The 22011-nt window shown below is 32.8% G+C and overlaps 1 protein-coding gene across 1 annotated transcript; it reads right to left on the bottom strand.

The window, feature by feature from the left end:
- Nucleotides 1–2647: 2647 nt before the first annotated feature.
- Nucleotides 2648–21978, bottom strand: LOC139510261 (ribokinase-like). Its single transcript, XM_071296751.1, has 8 exons — nucleotides 21922–21978; nucleotides 19536–19668; nucleotides 18714–18777; nucleotides 18052–18114; nucleotides 17349–17513; nucleotides 7795–7886; nucleotides 7079–7267; nucleotides 2648–2849 (listed from the first exon to the last, which is right to left on the bottom strand). The coding sequence occupies exons 1-8, from the start codon at nucleotides 21963–21965 to the stop codon at nucleotides 2673–2675; spliced, it is 927 nt and encodes a 308-aa protein (XP_071152852.1). The 5' UTR covers nucleotides 21966–21978; the 3' UTR covers nucleotides 2648–2672.
- Between the last annotated feature and the right edge of the window lie 33 nt (nucleotides 21979–22011).

Raw genomic sequence — 22011 nt, 5'->3', positions numbered from 1 at the left:
ACTTTCTCATGAAAAAATGGCTAGATTGTTGTAACGATTGGTGCTAATTGACAATTTATATCGCTAACAGTAATTGAAAAATAACTTACGTGATTTAAAATGCGTAAATAAAAAAAAAACTATTATAACGGAACTGATAGTCGGTTTCCTCTGTTCTTATTACATTGACTGTAAGAAAAAGGTCACACATACATTTAGTAAACATAAATGTTTGGGTCAAGGTCAATCATTCTAAAGCATTGTGCTCTTGGTGATCCTTGATGTTTATAATGAAAAGGTTTTATATGTATATAACCAACTGAGTATGTGATGATAGCTTATAACTGTTAAAATTTTACATGACCCCACACGCACACACACACATACTCATTTGTCATATATATTTTGAGACATTTTCCTAACAATAAAGTAAACTCCAAACGTTATAGACGTTTACGGTGCTCTTGCACCTCGTTAATAAATATTCTTTGTATCTATTGTGGGCATTCTATGATGAAATTTCAAAGACTTTAAACAGAGTGTTTGTCTTCAATTCATCCATGCATGTAAAATTCATATAGCTCCTTACGTCTATATTAGTGTTAGATCTCTTTGATCATAAAGCCAATATACCAATATTCTCCAATTTTATGTAGTCCTGTCGTGTAATGTTGTCATTTTAAATTTATCATTAATATTGCCATTAAAGCGGGAGGTTTGGTATGCCACAACAAAATGACCTGTACCAATTAAGTCAAGAAAATGGCCATTGTTGCATTATACTTCGTTTCTGTGTGTTACATTTTGGTGTTGTGATTCTGTTGTGTCGCAATTTTCTTATATTTGATACGTTTCCCTCAGTTTTAGTTTGTAACCCGTATTTGTTTTTTCTCTATCGATTTATGAATTTCGAGCAGCAGTATACTACTGTTGTCTTTATCTAACGTTTCTCATGTTTGTACATCTATGGCTTTTAATTCTTTTGGTTTAATTGTTCTACTGAAGATAAGTCCAGAAGAGCGAGTCAAACTCAAGAGAGTCATTTTCCTTTACTAGCACTGGATCGATACATTATTAAGAAATCAAGGTTTTAACTTTCTCGGGCAACTCTTATCCTTGGTAGATTTTTAAACTCTGTTTTATGTCTCTATTCGGTAATACAGATCCTTACTTTTCAACGTATTTATGAAATCCCTGGTTTTTGAAAACTTCTGGTTTTGCGCTTGCCGAATGAAGATTAAACCAGAAAAGCCTTTGAGACGCACGAAAATTATACTGTTAATAATCTGTCATGACTTAGTACAAATAATGCGTCATACAGATTTATTTTGGTTAACAATATACATGTCCTTCGATGCAACAACTTACAATCAAAGGTACCAGGATTATAATTTAGTACGCCAGTCGCGCGTTTCGTCTACAGAAGACTCATCAGTGACTCTCATATCAAAATATTTATCAAGCCAAACAAGTACAAAGTCGAAGAGCAATGAGGATCCAAAATTCCAAAGTTGTGCCAAATACGGCTAAGGTAATTCTTGCCTGGGATAAGAAAATCCTAAGTTTTCGAAAAATTCAAAGTTTTGTAAACAGGAAGTTTAAATAAATGACCACATTATTGATATTCATGTCAACACCGAAATGTTGACTACTAGGCTGGTGATACCCTCAGGGACGAAACGTCCACCAGCAGTGGCATCGACCCAGTGGTGTTAATAGTTATCAAAGGTACCAGGATAATAATTTAGTAAAAACGTTTAGACTTTGCAGTATTGTTCGAAATTGCGACATAAATATGTAACGATAACTAATTGTTTTATGTTTGAGGATGTATATCACACGATGTACAAAAATATGGTATAAAAATTTGTAATTTAAAAACAAAATGTCTGGCTTTGGCCGTGTAAGGGACACAAAAGACGTGGAAATCATCTAACGTCTTCATATTTGTATTTTATGTTATGTTCTTGTTGATGAAAACTCATTTCTATTTCTTATTATTTCAGTATATTTACAATGATTTTCCATCATGTGGGCTTATGAGCCTTTATATTACACCACTCTGCTACTGACATTTGTTCAATTGAAATGATTAGGACATTTTTTAGCAATACAAGGAGAAAACTATATCTGTAGGATAAACTAATAAAAATTCGAGTAGGAACACAATAACGTTGACGTGATAACAATAAAAGATGATATATGGTTAAAAGTAGAAAATGCCTGTACTAAGTCAGTTGTTATCCATTCGTTTAATGTGTTTGAGCTTTTGATATTTTGCCATTTCATGAAGGACTCTCAGTTTTGAATTATCCTCGGAGTTAGATACCTTTTTTGTTATATTTTCTTAAAGATGATTAAACATTCTTAAATGGCACAGAGTGGGGGGAATAAGATGACTCCACTTATATATAAAGCTGACAAACACGAAAATATGTATTTTAGAGGTTTGATTCCAAACCATTTTCAAGATATTTGAAAATTATCAATTGCCGTCGTATTTGGAATGACCAATACAAATGCAACTAATTCGTTTGTTGCAATAATGAGTTCGATTAGATCCATATATTTCTTTTTTGTTTTATGATTGTATTGATGGATTTTTTTTTCTACGACCCCAATAATCTCTTTTTATACAAGAGCTTCAGAGAGAATAATATTGTTAATTGATTAAACTAATAATAATATTTGTTTTATTCAAATAGCTCTGCTTGAAGATCTTTCCTCAATGGATAACTATACTGTGTACCAGGTGCTTGAACACTGATGGAGGCAATAATACTACTTCTTTGAATGGCATTTTCAAATGATAAATCTGGTCTTGTTGCAAGATAGAATGCTAGGGACCCTACAAATGCATCTCCAGCTCCCTAAATAGAAAAAAACAAATTGTTATATAAAATCGAAATGTCAACTTTGTTTCATTTGATAGTTTACTTTTTTTATTTAGTCTTTTTAATGAAAAATGGCCATTGTTATGTTATAGTTCGTTTCTGTGTGTGTTACATTTTAGTGCTGTGTTTCTGTTGTGTCGTAGTTCTCCTCTTATATTTGATCTGTTTTCCTCAATTTTAGTTTGTAACCCGGATTATGTTTTTTTCTCAGTCGATTTATGAATTTCGAACAGCGGTATGCTACTGTTGTCTTTATATTTCAGAATCTATTGATACATTATTCTCTTGAAGCGAGGAGTGAGGTAACATTTTAGACACACAGTAATGGTAAATTTATTTTCTCCGCTCGCTGAAAGCATTATTTTGGTGTTGTTTCAAAAAAATGACTTATGTCTAAACATAGCATATTTTAGAAGAACACTATATACATGTATACTGCCAGAAAGTCAGATGCATGCACTCGTATATACCTTATATACTTTTTATAAAAGAATAAAACTTTAAATACATTAGAGGTGATTGAATTCGGGTTCTTTCTCATCTTTTACAGTCATTGATTTAATTGTGTGCAGATTTAATCAACAATTTTAGTTATTGTGTGCTTGCTTACTGAACCGTGAAATCGATATAAGATAGGTATACAACCATCCTTTCTGAGAAGTATAGTCATGAAGACAGATATGTTGGTTATTTGTCTGACTAGTCTACTCTTAAAGGATGTTAATATACCGAACTTAATAATGATTCACGGTACAGCTAGCAAACACGTTAACCAAAGATTTTGTTTGAACCTATAAACTCAAGTCATTTGGCTGTATGTTATTATCAAAACAGCCAAGAGGTATTGCACGATCATATGACAATGTGTATGCCCTAATATTTTTATTGTCTTTACAGGTATAAAAATAATTATCCTACACAAACAAGTCTTAGCAGGTTTCGCCGAGGGATCTTAAAAGAAACAAACATGACTGGGTTTTTGGCGATAGAGGGGAGGTTGTGCTAAATTTGCACTTCCGTTACACTCATTTGTTGAAGAAATTGATGTAAACAGAGGTTTTCAAAGGGTTTTTCTCAGATATAAAAAACACTAAAGTTACATATCTTATTTTCGTTAAAGACATGCAACACAAAAGAATAAAAAAAAACTTAACAAATCATGAATCGAACGAAATTTATTAACATACACTGAAGACTCTTAGGCAGATTAAATGCTCTTCTGGCCTATTACATTATTAACCTCAGGTATCAATGATGAGTTTTCTATTCCTTATATCGATGCTACTGCGGTTGAACAGTTTCGTCCTCCAGGATATCACCAGCCAAGTAGTCTTGATACTTTCATGGAAAACTGATATTGGTTTATTGTAATTTAAATTATTAGGCCAATTTCTATAATGGCACTGTTCATAAAATATTAACATCATTAGAAATAGTTATCAAAGGTACCAGGATTATAATTTAGTACGCCAGACGCGCGTTTCGTCTACAGAAGACTCATCAGTGACGTTCATATCAAAATATTTATAAAGCCAAACAAATACAAAGTTTGAAGAGCATTGAAGATCCAAAATTCCAAAAAAGTTGTGCCACATACGGCTAAGATATCTATGCCTGGGATAAGAAAATCCTTAGTTTTTCGAAAATTCAAAGTTTTGTAAACAGGAAATTTATATAAATGACTAAATTATTGATACTCATGTCAAGACCGAAATGTTGAGAACTGGGCTGGTGATACCCTCGGAGACGAAACGTCCACCAGCAGTGGCATCGACCCAGTGGTGTAAATAGTTATCAAAGGTACCAGGATTATAATTTAGTACACCAGACGCGCGTTTCGTCTACAGAAGACTCATCAGTGACGCTCATATCAAAATATTTATAAAGCCAAACAAGTACATAGTTTGAAGAGTATTGAGGATCCAAAATTCCAAAAAGTTGTGCCTAATACGGCTAAGGTAATCTATGCCTGGGAGAAGAAAATCCTTAGTTTTTCGAAAATTTAAAGTTTTGTAAACAGGAAATTTATATAAATGACCACATTATTGATATTCATGTCAACACCGAAATGTTGACTACTGGGCTGGTGATACCCTCGATAGAAACCCAGTCCTCAATCAGATTTGGCACACCTTTAGGTTACCGTGGTTTCAACTTTGCTATAAATTTGGTCCCCTAATGTTTTATTCGAGCGCCGCTGATTATTGTCATGTAGACAAACAGGAGATGGGCGTGTTAAATTTTGATCTCAAAATCTTTGATCAATGTTTACCACTGGGTCAATGCCAATGCTGGCATATCTTTTGAAATTACCATCCAAGAAATCAGCAATTCTGTGCTGCTATGAAATTTTGTCATTTTCTGTGACTTCACTGTTCATAAAATGTTAAAATCATCAGATATCTCAAGGATGATTTTGGTATAGAAATAAGGTCACACTTATGTATTCACATCCTGTTTAAACCCATACATGTTTGTTGAGTCCGTTTGGGAGTAAGAATGGCGACGTTAAATCATATGATTTCCAATCTTGTAGAACCAAACTCTTGTATTAAAAGTTAAACTTATGTCGTCCTAATAGTGCTAACATTAATTGTCACTGGATGTTATGCGAACTATAGGAAATCCAAAATCAATAGAAACTCTTAGTTTTTCTAAACCTGGCATATATGGCCTTAGCAAGATTTGACATAGCCTTTCGGAACGTTTGGTTTTCATAACTTTTTAACTTTGTTTGTTGATATGGTCTTCTTATTATTTCGAATTTAGCGACACAACGAATATTTGATGAACTTTTTTATTCAAAACATGTCATTTTATAAAATCGTTATTGTTAGATATTTTGAATAAAGAAGGTAATTATATTGATTGGAATAAAGCAGTGGTCATCACATACAGCTTTGAGTATTTGTCACTATGAATATTGCAACAAAAGGAAAGAAACATTTTTCTGAAGTACCTAGAATACATCAATATAAAATTAAAGATATGAATGATATGATTGCCAATGAGACAAATACTAACCAAAGTTCAAATAAAGTTGATGTTAGTAATTAAAGGAAACCGTACGGCTTATACTATAATGAAAGTTTACATAGGTTAAGAGTTCGTGACTCTTAAATCTCGGTTAACTGAGAGATATGATCCGTTACGCAACAATATCTTAATACGTTAATACAAAAAAGAGGGGGTGGTATGATTGCCAATGAGACAACTCTCCACATTTGTTTTTGTTCGTACATTTTAAGTTTTTTTGTCTCTATTATTTATCATTTATTTCAAAGAGTATACATCAACTAGTAGCTTTGAATTTACTAACGCATCGTACGATTTCAGATTAAACTCGAATATATGTAAATACTGTTTATTTTCTGATTGGATGCATGTTCGTTTGATGTGCTCAAATCCAGTAGTTGGAATAGTCCAGATTTTAGAAACATTACTGAAATCAAACGAACAAAAGAGGCAAAAATTTGTCTATCAACGATTTCTATCGGTGAGAAGCCTTTTTTCTGTTAAATTATAAATATATTCTTTTATATATATAACTCGTCTAAACATCAACCGAACAATGTTAGATCTGTAAATTTGCTTTAGCAAATTTTTTCTTCTTCCCTCGCCGGGATTGGAACTCCTGCTACTGAGATATCGTGATACCAAATCGCCTGCACTGTATTTGGTGCGCTAGACCACACGACCACCTTGGCTTCACAAAAATAAAGCTTTCGGTAGTCGGGTGTTACCTTTCCTCGTCAGTTTTAATCTAGCGTCGTACTACAGTACATGATATATAAGGCATGGATATGTTATTGTTACAGATCAGCTCAATTATCTATAGTAAAGGATCCTACAAATATATATACACCAGCTGAGACTTGTGAAGTCAAGACCATCGGTGAAGAACCAACTTATTGTCTCAATGATATAGGGCATTGCCAGTTCACAATGGTATCATCATATTGGTAGCAAACAAACTTTAATATTCATATTTGATTATACTAAACATGTTTTTTTCATTGTAGATACAAAATCCGACACAAATGAGGATTAAATATTCGCTTTGATTATGAAAGACAAATAATGTCTATCTGTAATGACAGATTTAATTTACTGGGACTACTTATATTTTTATGATCTTTCAAAACTACAACAACAAAAACAGTCCTTTCGGAAGTACTTAAGTTAATTCAAAAAGAGCATCTTACTGTTGTATCTACTGCCTTCACCTTCGTTGCTGGTATATAAGTAGGCTTCTGGTTCTCTTGTGATGCAAACACTGTACCCTTCTCTCCTAATGTAATAATAGCATACCGACAACCTTTGCCTAACAACACATCTATTGCTGTTTCAGCTTGCACAACATCAGAAACTGGTAACCCCGTCATCATTTCTGCCTAATTATAAAAAAAAACTTTATAAACATTTATCAATTTAATTAACTATATACGGGTCAGCCTTAAATGTATTTATAAAAGTTAATTAGCAAACTAATATGCATGTAATTTTGAAGTATTTAGAATTTGTTTCTGTTGCGAGTCTTACTTCCATGCACCTGTATCAAGGGGAAAAATTTGTCATTTGGGTAACTTGGCTGTTGAAGGCCTTTGATAGTATCTGTACAATTTATTTACAACTGTTAAACCCTTTATATGATTCAAAGCTGATATATGCTATTAACAAGTATATTTGTGGTTACCACATGGTGACCACTGTATGTCTTGTATAAATGTTGTCTGCTTATTTCCGCTTACACAACAGGTGTTACATATCATATGATATGATCCAGTTACTTTTTATTTACCCTTTTTTTACCCTTTTCTAATTTTCACAATTAAAGTCAATATTAAAAGATTAAGCGTGATTTCAACATATTTGATATAAATTGTTATCAAATAAATTATCATGTGTAAATGCTCCCTACCTCATTTTCATTTGCACACAAAATATCGGACAAAACAAAGAAATCGTTTGAAAGACCCGACTGTGCTGGTGCTGTGTTCAAGATACATCTGACTGTAAAGAAATACACAATTGTCAGCTTTTATGATAAACATGTCATTAATAAATACAGTTGGGTGTCTTTTGTAAAATGTAATTTTTTCTAAATATTATTTTCATAAATCATTCGATATGCTATATGACTATCAAAGCTTTTTTAACTTTAAATTAGAAGGGGGTAAAGGGCCGAGAGATACAAGAGGGACATTCAAACTCGTGATTTTACATCGAAAATAAACTGAAAGAAACGATGTAGTAACCAAAACTCATCAATTGAAGAGAAAGTGACATCACCATGACAAAAAACGAAAAACACGAAAAAATAGCTGTCTGTAATTAGTTATCAAAGGTATCAGGACTATAATTTAGTACGCCAGACGCGCGTTTCTTCTACAGAAGACTTATCATTGACGCTCATATCAAAATATTTATAAAGCCAAACAAGTACAAAGTTGAAGAGCATTGAGGATCCAAAATTCCAAACAGTTGTGCCACATACGGCTAAGGTAATCTATGCCTGGGATAAGAAAATCCTTAGTTTTTCGAAAATTCACAGTTTTGTAAACAGGAAATTTATAAAAATTACCAAATTATTGATATTCATGTCAACACCGAAATGTTAACTACTGGGCTGGTGATACCATTTGGGACGAAACGTCCCCCAACAGTGGCATCGACCCAGTGGTATAAATAGTTATCAAAAGTACCAGGATTATAATTTAGTACGCCAGACGCGCGTTTCGTCTACAGAAGACTCATCAGTGACCCTCATATCAAAATATCTATCAAGCCAAACAAGTAAAAAGTTGAAGAGCATTGAGGATCCAAAATTCCAAAAAGTTGTGCCAAATACGGCTAAGGTAATCTATGCATGGGATAAGAAAATCCTTAGTTTTTTGAAAATTCACAGTTTTGTAAACAGGAAATTTATAAAAATTACCAAATTATTGATATTCATGTCAACACCAAAATGTTGACTACTGGGCTGGTGATACCTTCCGGGACGAAACGTCTACCAGCAGTTGCATCGATCCAGTGATGTAAATAGTTATCAAAGGTACCAGGATTATAATTTAGTACGCCAGACGCGCGTTTTGTCTACAGAAGACTAATCAGTGACGCTTAGATCAAAATACAGCCCGTAACAGATTAGTGATCGAGTTCGCGTTTCTTTACCGTCAGAATAAGTTACGTTATCGACAAACTTATTTCAGAAGTGACATAATTTTATTTTCTTCATCGACAAAATATTTCATGTCCAACGTGTAAGTTTTCATTGTTTAAGTCGAAGTTTTTTTAAGATCTTTTAACACAGTAAAACATTTTTTATAACCAACCTCTAGCTGTCATTGGCATTTTCATTTTAACGGTAAAGGATCAAATACGAGATCTCCGAAATTTCTATCATTTGTTACGAGGAAATCATTATTCAATCGAACATATGTCTTTGTTCATGACACATATTATGAAATACAAAGGAGGCCCAACCACAATTAATGATCCAGTTCCCTTTAATTACAGTGTATTTTTTCTTTATTTTTTTTCTTTCCCTTTCTCATATATTTCTTAGTTTTTCTGGGTTGGAAATGAAAGAAAAGAGCTGAAATAAACTTTTGGATGTTTTATTTTAACTGAATTTAATATGGAAAGAGTGATTAGGCAAGGTGCAAAAAGGTGATATTTACAGTTTTCGGAATATCTCTTGACTTGTCCATAGGGGTATGGATGTGTATTGGCTAAATTTGTAAAATACAGCAGAGCAATCTTTCTGAATGTTGGATATATTTTTGGACTAGAACTGTACTATACACACACACAAAAATTGACAAAAAGATTAGGTGCATTTTTTTTAATTCAACAAAACGTTATAAAGAACTGATAGAGAATTTAATTGTGGTCTGTGGCCAGGAGTTGAAATGATCAAATACTTTCGAACTGACGGAAACAAAAATACATAATCTAGAATGTGTGTTCTGTCATAGACATTGGCTTCGTCGTACGAATCGACGTGATCGTGTTACATGTAACTGATCTTAGCTGTAGAAACAGTTGGTGCGACCTCGATAAACTCTTTATCAATTTAATATAAGCGATAAATATTCATGACTACAATGGTAATGAATTTATTGGAGTCACATCCACTGTTTCTACTGTAAACATGAACTCGTCGGTTAGTGCAATGAAGACACTTTTAAAGATTGAGATTGTTGGTTTATTCTTTACACCTTCGAGGTATTAAAATTATTTCAGTGTTTAAAGTTAAATTTATTTTCAAATCTCTTCTGTTTAAAATTGTCGAAACTTCCGTTTAAGATTTCTGTGGTAAACTATCTATTCTATAGTTAGGACCATTTTATAAAAAATACCCTTTTGTACAAGAATACTTTCTTTATAGAAGTATAGATCTGCTGGTTATAGATTTTGTTTTATAACTTTCATTATTGTGACGACGCGCTATGAAATTCAGATTAATTTATAAATGAAGTTGTGTATAAATTTTTGGTCATAAACACAAATCTTTTAAACAGTTCGACGAGTGCGTCAATGTTACAGCAGTCTGTTTACTGTAAGTTACTAAGCTTGGCACGATTCATCTGTCATTTATGGAAACTAATTCACCACTTTCTGAGACATTCATTTTTATTTCACCATTTCACCATCAGACATGGAGCTACATTTGTAACTAAAGGAAAACTCTCAAATTTAAGAAATTTGACATGATATACTGAAACTTTCTTATAATCAATTTAACGACTGCTTTTCTTAGATATGTGATTTTTCATGGTCAAACTTTTTCATTTTTAACGGACATTTTGAGATCTTTTATTGTAAAAAAAAATGTTTTTTTTTTTTAAAGAAATCAACATTCAAAATTTAGAACTTCATGAACATATACAGGAAGCTGAATTATTGCACATCTATGTACTACTTAAAATTGTATTGTTTACCGGCAGGGGTGTGGAAATGCTATGCCCGACTCGTCCGACTCGTACATTTGAACAACCGGACAAGTAAATATTTTTGTCTTGGTTGCCCGTGGACAAGTAAAAAAATATACAAGACAAAGTTCAAATCCAACAAAAACATAAAATTAATTTCAAAATTTATAAAAATGTTTACTTTATGTAAAAGAAACCAATGTTCAGCAAGTAAAAACATCAATGTTCATGACGATAAATATGATACCGGAAATAAATCGATTACCATAATAAAAAAAAAGTATGCGAACCCGAGTCGCGTAACATTGCATTGGCTTTGTCCATTGACCCGGGATCGTCGATTAGGTTTTATCCATCATTTACCGGAAGTGTCAGGGGTGTGGAAATAAACTATCTTTTATTGTTTTAAATCACCAAATCCATAAGGTATTTTACATTAGTATGAAATTGCGACTTAAATTATTACAACGTATTTTACCAGTTTTTAGCGCATTTGATCATATATTACTTAATTTTATCGTTTAACATTAAATGGTTTGCTTTTATTCTAAACTTATATAAAGCAATAATAACAGATTTTTAACCTAAACATGAGATAAGATAGTTTTAAAAAAACCACCCAAGTCCCTGTATATATGCCATGTAAAAAAAAAACCAACAACTTTCTTTCTTTTATATGCATGTGCTGTACATATTTTTAATGTGTTTACAAATTTTAATACATTAAGGGTATATACTCCATTCGGAGGTGCTCCTACTTAAAGGAGGCTAATACACAGAAGAAGAAGTCAATTCTTAAAAATTTGTATCGAGATTCAGATTGATAAATACCTGTAAGATACCTGTAAGATCGTTGTGGGGCTCATATGGAAGGATCCTATCCTTTTTTAGCCCACCCTATTTTGGTACACTTTCAAAACTGATACAATCATCAATCCTGCATGATTTGGTGCAATATTTCACACAATTAAAAAGTTATATAGAAAACTATTTGTGTCCTCATCAATTTCTTAACTGATACATGACGGACTCCCAATGACGGTCTATACTAATTTTAAAGGCTTCCACAGTTTTTGATGAAATAACTTCAACTGGTAGGTTATTCCAATCATTAATAATTCGTTGTGAGAAATGTCTTAATCGAAAAGAAGTGTTACATCTAGGTTTTGCTAATTTCCAATTATGCCCACGGGTATTTGTACTGATGACAGTAAAAAATCTTTCATAAGATATATCTTCGAATCCTTTTAATATTTTGAAAGCTTGTATCATATCACCTCTTCGCCTTCTGTGAGTTAGGGAAGGTAGTTTAAGTACTTTTAATCTGTCTTCATAGCTTAAATGTCGTATATCAGGAATTAATTTAGTTGCTCTCATCTGCACTTTTTCTACAGCATTAATATCTTTCTTTAAATGCGGATACCATATTGTATTTCCATATTCCACGTGTGGTCGTACCAACGCAACGTATAGTCTTAAAAATGTATATTGATCTTTAAAGATAAAAGTTCGGTTAATTAGCCCAAGTATACTATTGGCTTTATTTATTTTACTTGATATATGTTGAGAAAATTTAAGATCATTTTGAAAAATAATTCCAAGATCCTTTTCTTGTTCATCTTTAATGATATCAATATTGTTCATGGTATAAACATTTTCAGGATTATTTCTTCCATAATGGATTTGTTTACATTTGTTCACATTAAATTTCATGTCCCATAACTTGGACCAATCGTAGAGGGCATCTAGATCATTCTGTAAGACATCAGATTTAGAAGTAGGTGCATAAATTTTAGTATCGTCTGCGAAAATTTTTACTATAGACTCCACAACATCTGGTAAATCATTTATGAATATAATGAAAAGAACAGGTCCAAGTACACTGCCTTGGGGCACTCCACTAATTACATTTTGCCATTCAGATTTTTCCCCTTTCACCGCAACTTGTTGTCGACGTCCAGTTAAAAAGTCAGTTATCCATTCTAATATAGATCCACGAATACCGTATGAATACAGTTTCTTTAGTAATCTTTTATGTGGCACTTTATCGAAAGCTTTGGCAAAATCGAGATATAATGTGTCCCAGGATATATTATTATCCATATATAATGACCAGTCTTCCATGACATCAAGTAATTGTAATATACATGATCTTCCAGAGCGAAAACCAAACTGTGAGTCTGATAACAAATTATTGGTTATTAAATGATCAATCATTTCCTTCCGTATAACCTTTTCCAAAGTTTTACAAACAATTGAAGTTAGACTGACCGGTCTGTAATTTCCCGCATCCAGTTTACTACCTTTATTCTTAAAAAGTGGGGTAACTCTAGCATCTTTCCATTCTTTTGGAATTTTTCCAGTGTCAATGGACTTTTGAAATATCAAAGTCAAAGGTTTTGAAAATGTATTTGCCATACTCTTTACTATTAACGGATGAATATTATCTGGACCCATAGACTTGCTTCCATTTAATAAAAGTAGATATTTTTCAACTGTATCTTGATTGATCACAAAGTGGTCTAAAGATGATTCAAAATTTCTCTCTTCAATATTAGGTATATTATTTGGATTTTCAGCAGTAAATACACTGGTAAAAAAATCATTTAATACAGTCGCTTTTTCCTTGTCGGAAGTAGTTAAGTTCCCATTTGGTTTCATGAGGTTTGATACTGCTGATTTTGATTTCACTTTACTTTTGACATATGTCCAAAAATGTTTTGGCTCAGTTTTAGCTTTTGATGCCACTAACTTCTCATATTCCTTTTTTGCTTTTCGAACGTTCTCATTTGCCCTGTTTCTAGCAACTTTATAAAAATCAAAATCTACTGCTCGTCTAGTAGCCAAGTATCTTGACCAGGCCTTTTGTTTGCGTTTTATATTGCTCAGACAATCAAATGTTAGCCATAATGGTTTAGGTTGACAACCCGGTTTAGGATTAGTTTTCGGTATATACGTTTCGACACATTTTTTATATTTTTCATAAAATATTTTCCACATCTCGCTTATGTCTTTATCTTCAAAAGAACTATCCCAATCAAAATTGCTAAAGTCTTCAGAAAATTTTTCGAAGTCACATTTGGAATATTTATATTTCGATTTACCAGTTTCATATTCATTGAAAGAGTACAAAAAGTCAAATGTAATGGTAGCATGATCACTAAGTCCCAGTGGAGCATCAATATTAATATTGTCAATATTGCTTTCATCTTTTGTAATAACTAAATCTAGAGTTCTACACATCTGATTTTCCCTAAATCTTGTAGGTTTATCTATATGTTGATATAGAAAATTGTCGCGTAAAGCTTCAATAAAAGTATGTTCGTAATGGTCCTCAGAGTGAGGCGTAGTCCAAAAGTTCCAATCAATATCACGCATATTAAAGTCTCCCGTTATTAAAATATTGTCATACAATCGAGCTGCTTCATTCAAAAGTCCAATAATATTTAAACATGAGTTTTGATTTGATGGGCTTCTGTATATTGAGCCTATCAATACAGTCTTATTGTCTTTTACCCAATTACACCATGAGGCATCATCATAAAGCGAATTCATATATTCATTTGGTGAGACACAGAAATTACTTTTTGCATAAATAATAACTCCCCGTCCTGTATTTTTACTCGGATAAGCTATATAGCCTTCAATGTTAAATAATGGAGAAATGCAATCTATATCAATATTTGTTTTTGGCAAAACTTCTGTTATAAAAATAAAATCTGGTTTCACGACCTGTATTTGTGCTTCAAGTTCATCAATTTTATTACGTAATTGATCAGCATTGGTGTACATACACTTTACTTTGTTTACAATTAAAGGGTTAATATTTCGATCTAAATCATCAATATTATTTTGCCTGTTATTTTCTGTACTTTCGGAAGTACTATCACTTATCACACTACCATCATTGCTTATATAATCAGATTCACTTGCATTGTCATTTTCTGCATTATCAAAATTATTAAAAAATGCATTATCTTGCGTACTATCTTTAGCACTCTCAGATGTACTGTATCTTATTTCACCACCCTTTTCGCATATATCATCAGATTCACTTGCTGAATCAACATTTGATGCACTTGCATTGTCATTTTCTGCATTATCAAAGTTATTAAAAAAATTAACTGTAACATTTGAACTGTAACAAAAACCAACTGGAATTAACGTATTTACATGTTGTTTGATCTTTTCTATAGAAAGTCTACGGTCGAAAATTGGCAGTCTGACCTAAACCGCCACTTTCAACACTACTAGCTGTATTTGTCATACTAGACTGACCAGAAATGTCTTTTCTTTCAATGATTTTCCCCCGGAAAATTACCAAGTTTGCATTGTTTGTTGCTTTTTTCTTCCTCTCTAGCTCTTTTCTCAGCTCAGTGTTAATATCTCTCTCCTCTTTTGTCAAGTCAGGGGTAATATAAATATTGTTCCATCTATGTACAGTATACCCATCACTGTTTTTCCTTCTTAACAATTTAGAGTTCCCTAGAACTTTATGCTTATTTACAACGGAGCCAACAGTTACTTTCATCAGTCTTGGTTTACTCTCATTTGGTTTACCCAATCTTATAAATGATTTAATTTCAACTTCATCACTCTGAACAGTGTGCAATATATCTTTTAATGAAATTTCATCATCTCTTTTCTTATTATCAGTACTACAATCTGGTTCTGGGACATTGTGAATTATTAAGTTACATTTTCTTTCTTCTCTGTCCCTAAACGACTCAAAGGCTCTTTCAACTCTTACTTAATAAAAAGGTGAGCAAGCAAGGCAAAAAGTGTCATGAGTCGAGTAGAAAACCTTAGATGCAAATGGAGGACACAGTATTTAAAAAAAACGGAAGCGAGAATTTAAGACATCGTGGATATCAGATTGCCCCTGGCTATCTATGGAAATTCGGAAAATAAATTAAGTTTTTGTCTTATTTATAGATAAATTCTTATTTATAGATGAAAGGTCAACATTATTTGTTGTCAAAGTGGAAAATAAAAGGGACGCTTTAATTGTCCATCAAGACAATAATAAATAATCAAGAAAAAAACAAGTGTGTCAGTTGAGAGAAACACCACAAAATCAACAGTTTAACTATTATTTAGTTTACATTTCTTCAATCACTGTCCTCAAATTTAGTATATGTACCTACTGGCTACAATTTTTATTCAAAAACTGCTGCAAAATTGTCCTTTACCATGTTTACATGTCATTTCATTGGTTGGTTTGCTGTTAGGTTTCTGTCCCATTGATGTCAACCCATTTCCTACTTTCCTAATTTTTTACACATATAAACAAAAAGATTTCATTTGTTTGTGATGCACAACAGTGCTAAGTAAGAGTCATATATTAGCTAACAAGAAATACTTCAATTTTTATTGGGATCATCAGGGCAAGTAATTTTTTTTTTGGACAAGTAAAATTTTAGGTTTCACTTGCCCGGGGACAAGTGCTCACAACAAATATTTCCACACCCCTGGTTTACCAGTAAATTTCTTTTAGTTTTGGGTAAAATTGTAAAGGAAATAATACTATCAAGACGTCCTTCCATAAATCTTTTTTTTCTGTTCTGACTTCGAAGAAATGATTACTTTTCGCCAATCGAAATGGTGCATGGACATATTTTGTTTCATATTATTAGAATTATTTTTGAATATTATCGGTATTAAACTTGATTATAGACACATGAAAGTTTGTCAGCATTGTCAATCTTTTTAACGTTAAAGTACCAATAGTTCGGTCACTACTCAACTAATTTTGTCTATAACGTAGCTAATTTTGACGGTAAAGAAACATCAATTCGATCACTTCTCTTTTACGGGCTGTATTTATAAAGCCAAACAAGTACAAAGTTAAAGAGCATTGGGAATCAAAAATTCCAAAAAGTTGTGCCAAATACGGCTAAGGTAATCTATGCATGGTATAAGAAAAAACCTTAGTTTTTCGAAAATTCAAAATTTTATAACAGGAAATTTATAAAAATTACCAAATTATTGATATTCATGTCAACACCAAAATGTTGACTACTGGGCTGGTGATACCCTCGAGGACGAAACGTCCAGCAGCAGTGGCATCGACCCAGTGGTGTAAATAGTTATCAAAGGTACCAGGGTTATAATTTAGTACGCCAGACGCGGGTTTCGTCTACAGAAAACCCATCAGTGAAGCTCATATCAAAATATTTATAATGCCAAACAAGTACAAAGTTGAAGAGCAGTGAGGATCTAAAATTCCAAAAAGTTGTGCCAAATACGGCGAAGGTAATCTATGACTGGGATAAGAAAATCCTTAGTTTTCCAAAAATTCAAAGTTTTGTAAACAGGAAATTAAAAAAAATTACCACATTATTGATATTCATGTCAACACCGAAATGTTTGTAAAAACACTACAAAGAAACTAAACAAAATTCAGGGTTTATCTCATTTGCTCCAGAAATGATAGTAACGGATGAAATAAATAAATCATAGAATCAATGCATAAATGTAAAGGCACTATTTTTTCTGATGCGTATCTGCTTAGAGCTACTTCCTACTCATATCTTACCATTATGCTTTCGAGCAAGTTTTAAAGTTTCCAATGTAGCTGACAGTCCAACCTCCAACTGACACACCACTACTTTTGAACCTTTAATCAGGTCTTCTTTAGCCGTCACATCAACATCCGTCAGTAACAAATTGGCGCCTGGTACTATAACAATCGAGTTTTCGCCTAAAACAAGTCAACCAAAACAACTATTATAAAAAAAAAAGACCTGATCAACATGACCACCATCAAAAACTAAAAATAATCTCAGGTGCTCGTCAATGTTAAGCAGATCCTGTCCCACGTGTAGCATTTGTCGTGTTGCTCATTTAAGTACTTACCCGGGAATAATTCTAATTCGGGAAGTGACGTCAATAAGGTTACTGCTTAAATTAATTTAGTTTTTGTTCGTCTTAAAATGCTCCTGTATTAAGTAAGTCTCATATGAATAAAGGATCAAGTCGTGAAGAAGAGGAGTTGTTCCCATTGAAATACCGATTGTTTGTTGAAAAGCAAATACTCCAAGTAAACGTAACAGATATGTTGTCCATTAAGAATCAAGTTCTCAGTTCAGAGAATTTTTTGCTTTAATCAGGGTGATTTTCCACAAAGTACCATTTATCCCTCCTGATGACAAGATACTTGCATCTACAATAGCCATTTTATTTTTTATTCAAAAAAAAAAAGAACCAACACTTTCAATCAAATGAAAATTATTCCTCACCTGTATCAGCAATGGTAATAGCAGCTATACCCGTACTTGATTGGTCAGTAACTGCCATATAATCTGAAGTTTGAATTTTATTGAAGCATATGACTAATATGATGGAAAAAATATGAAAAATGCTGTTACATTATCTCTTGTCAAAAACGTATCTGACACATCGGATCTTGTTTTTAAAAACCTTATATACGTTCTATTTTATAATTCATATGTATTCGAGTCACTTTTTTTATTGTAACCTAATATGTTGTTTTTCGAATACAAATCGGTTCATTTTTATAGGTAGAAAGTTGTTAGATATATCAGGAAAATTTGCAATTTTGATTCAACATGTCTTCATCGGCAAGATGTGTAATATTCTGAGTTAATTGTAATATTTAGACTTATTTATATAAAAAAAACGTATACATGTATGATACATGTATCAGGGATCTTTAATATTAAATTTCCAGAATGATTGACTTTTATAGATTTTTCCTCTGGAATGAAAAAAACAGGAGACACTGCTTTACCTTTTTGGGGCCTTCAACGTAAAGCTTATAAAAAGGGTATCAAGTCACATTTATAGAAAATACAAATGCATTGTGTTAATATCTTAAAATAATTCTTCATTATCTTTTTTTTTTTATTGATATTAAAATTAAGAAAGTTATTTAACTTACCAGTTGTTACGCCATTACTCTTAAAATTATCAATCATTTTGTTCCCATTGTCGTCGTTTCCAACCTAAAAGAAAATTTGATAAACGTGACTTATGTTTTCCACCTAAAACGATGTCAGTTCAGAATTGAATATTCTTATAGTAGCTCAAAATTTTGAATTGTTTTACACATGCCATGTCGTTACTAGCTTGGTATTCTATATGCATGGCATTGTTTGGGTTCATTGTTTAAGTCTGTACGAGACCTAAAGTTGCTATATATATATATATATCATATTTGTTTTTCATTCAGTGGCGTAGCCATGGTTGAAATGACTGATGATGTAGATGCGGAAGTGGGATAAATTTTGGGGACCATTTTATGCCGTATACAGAAGAGCAGCTGTAATTGGTCTGTTTTTGAGATGTCAAATATAAGATTGAGTGTGAAACTCTTACATCAAATATATCTGAATTGAATGATGGTAGTTTCGAGAAAACAATAAAATTATGTTGGAAATATAATATATATGTTGGTGGTTATTTAGAAATTAAACAAAAATCTAACCAGTACCGGAGAGTACGCATGCATACAGGGAAAATGTCCGTAAAATATAATTTTCTGGATCAAAGCTTAAGGTCCCCATTTTTTTTCTCGCATCCACATCATTTCAACCATGGCTACGCCACTGACTGTCATTGATTGACGATATGGGTTTTACGGTGTTTTCTATTTACTCACTTCGATGTTATTAGGTCTCTGGTAGATAGTTGTCTTATTTGCAATCATGCAACATCAACTTATTTTCTATAACCTAAGATCAATTTATTTTGTATTCCTCACCTTTCCAACCATTGCCGTTTTACAGCCAAGTCTTGCTGCTGACACACATTGATTTGCACCCTTCCCGCCAAATCCAACAACATATTTATGCCCAGTCATGGTTTCGCCCGGCTTAGGAAACCTTGGAGCAAATCTGGCAATGAAGAAATGAAAATCAAGTTACCGTAAATGATGCACCACTAATTCAGAAATTCCTGGTTATCTAAGGATCTGCTGCATGTATTTAAAGCCTTGCATTTTGCGTCTTTTATCTATACTATGTGAATATATTTCAAACAATATAATTAAACCATTTAATTGTTTGCCTACTACTAACAGAGTCTTAACATGTTTTCTACTACAAGCAATATTGAAGATTTAAAAATTATTCAATATATGTAACTAGTACCAGTAATTCTTTTTATTTTTTGTCTTGAAAATGGCTTGAAAACACGAATTGGGATTCAGAGATTCAAAATAACCAGCTATAATATAAAAAAAAAAACGGTTATAGGTATTGACTCATTTTCTATACATCAAAAAGAAGATGTTTTGTGACTACTAATGAGACAACTCTCCACGAGAGACCAAATGACACAGATATTAACCACTATAGGTCACCGTTCGTACGGCCTTTAACAATGAGCAAAGCCCATACCGCATACTCAGCTGTAAAAGGCCCAGAAATGACAAATGTAAAACAATTCAATCGAGACATGAAACTAACGGCCTAATTTATGTACAAAAAATGAACGAAAAACAAATAGGTTACACATCAACAAACGACAACCACTGAATTATAGGCTCCTGACTTAGGACCGGCACAAACATTTGTTTTTAACATGTTAGCGGGATCCCAACCCTCCCCTAACCTGGGACAGTGGTGTAACAGTAAATCATAAGAATGAACTATAAAAATCAGTTGGAAAAGGCTAGTTTTATATCCCTTTTTCTTTAACTGGAATAACTTAACAAAATAAATTGTACTCCAACGAAAACTCAGTGACATTGAACAGAAAATAATGTAACTCTGATGTTGACATACCAATAACTTTATCCTTGGAGAGCATGATTTATTTATTAATTGTAATTGGCCTTGAACTAACTTTCCTTAACTGCGAGCTTCCTTTAATGTATCTGTGCTTTGTGTCTATTGTCCATAAGATCATTGTTCTTTGCTTTGTATATGGGACTATAATAGTCCCAGTTTGTACCGATCTTTTGAATTAAGACATTTACAGACAATAACACAGGTTAGATGGACGGTTGGGCGATTACAAACATGTTTAACCCCATCAAATTCTTTATGTGCCTGTCCTAAGTAAGGAACAGAGGTTGTTGTTGGTCCTGAATTTTTCTCGTATTATTTTTCGTCAAACGTATTATTCTAAATCAGGCCATTGGTGTGCTTGTTGAATTGTTTCATATTGTTCATGTCAGCTCTTTCATTAGGTTTCTCGTTGTAAAGGGCATGTATTAATTTGTTTATTTCTACGTCATTTGATCTAATGTGGATAGTTGCCCGCCTCATACACATCCTTTATGTACGTTATAACAATCGATGCAAGATGAAGATACACGAATAACAATCAAATGACGATAAAACTTATCTACACAGCTGGATGTTAAAAGTCAAAATATCCAAGACTGTTAATTCAGAGAATTTTAAATGGGCACAAAGATGAACAAATAATTAAGGTTTTTGTTAAATCAGCAGCAACACATTTAGGAAAAGTTTAGCCCATATTAGTTAGTATGTATATATTATGCAAGTTGATTGGATTAATTGGAGTCTCATCTTTTCGCTTCGTTTTTCCTTAGGGTACCATGCAGCAGTATTAATGACGATGGAAAGGTAACCAAGTTGTTTACATGTCAGTACATCATAGTGCAGTGAGTTTTCTAGTTAGACTTCAGACCTGCCTCATAATTAGCGCTTGTTGGAGTATGGATATATTACGCTCGCTCTCACTCTCCGAGTTTCGGCTCTCTGTCTCTTTTCCAGAAGAATCATTATATAGTCGAGTTGTGGGAGCATAAGGTATCGTACAGTCGTGTCCGGTAATTCTATAGTTTTATCAGAGACATATAATACATGTATTTATATGTCTCTGGTTTTATCGACTAATAAAGTGGACAATACTGAGGCTGGAATTCGGCTGACCGTTTGTGAAATCATCGACCGTGTGTTGACGAGTTGGATTTCGCTACACCGTCGCCTCTTGCACCTTTGGTGACCAGCAATGATGTTGACAGAGTTTGAGGACAGACTCGTCCATGCTGAGCGTAAAAGGTGGGCGTTGCCCCACAATCAGTATATAAATATTTATATATTTTATTTTACTTACACCAAACAATTTTGGAGAGTGTTGTGCATGATTTTGTGACATTTCTACTAAATGCTTACGTTGAGAGGTCCATGTTACAACTACCAATAACTACCACGTCCATGATGAAAGAGAAAGTAGGTTGTGTGTATAAAGTGAAAGTAGAATGT

The sequence above is a fragment of the Mytilus edulis genome, chromosome 2, assembly GCF_963676685.1.
Source record: "Mytilus edulis chromosome 2, xbMytEdul2.2, whole genome shotgun sequence".
NCBI lineage: Eukaryota > Metazoa > Mollusca > Bivalvia > Mytilida > Mytilidae > Mytilus > Mytilus edulis.
Note: the sequence above shows the minus strand (reverse complement) of the source record. Positions and strands in the feature narration are given on the sequence as shown.

What these genes read in the sequence shown, in the direction of transcription:
- LOC139510261 (XM_071296751.1), bottom strand. Translation starts at nt 21,965, where the DNA reads ATGGACGTGGTAGTTATTGGTAGTTGTAACATGGACCTCTCAAC. An exon ending in AAACGGCAATGGTTGGAAAG is followed by an intron (nt 18,778 to 19,535) that starts GTGAGGAATACA and finishes ATTTTCTTTTAG; the next exon opens with GTTGGAAACGACGACAATGG. An exon ending in ACTTGCTCGAAAGCATAATG is followed by an intron (nt 7,887 to 17,348) that starts GTAAGATATGAG and finishes ATTTCTTTACAG; the next exon opens with TCAGATGTATCTTGAACACA.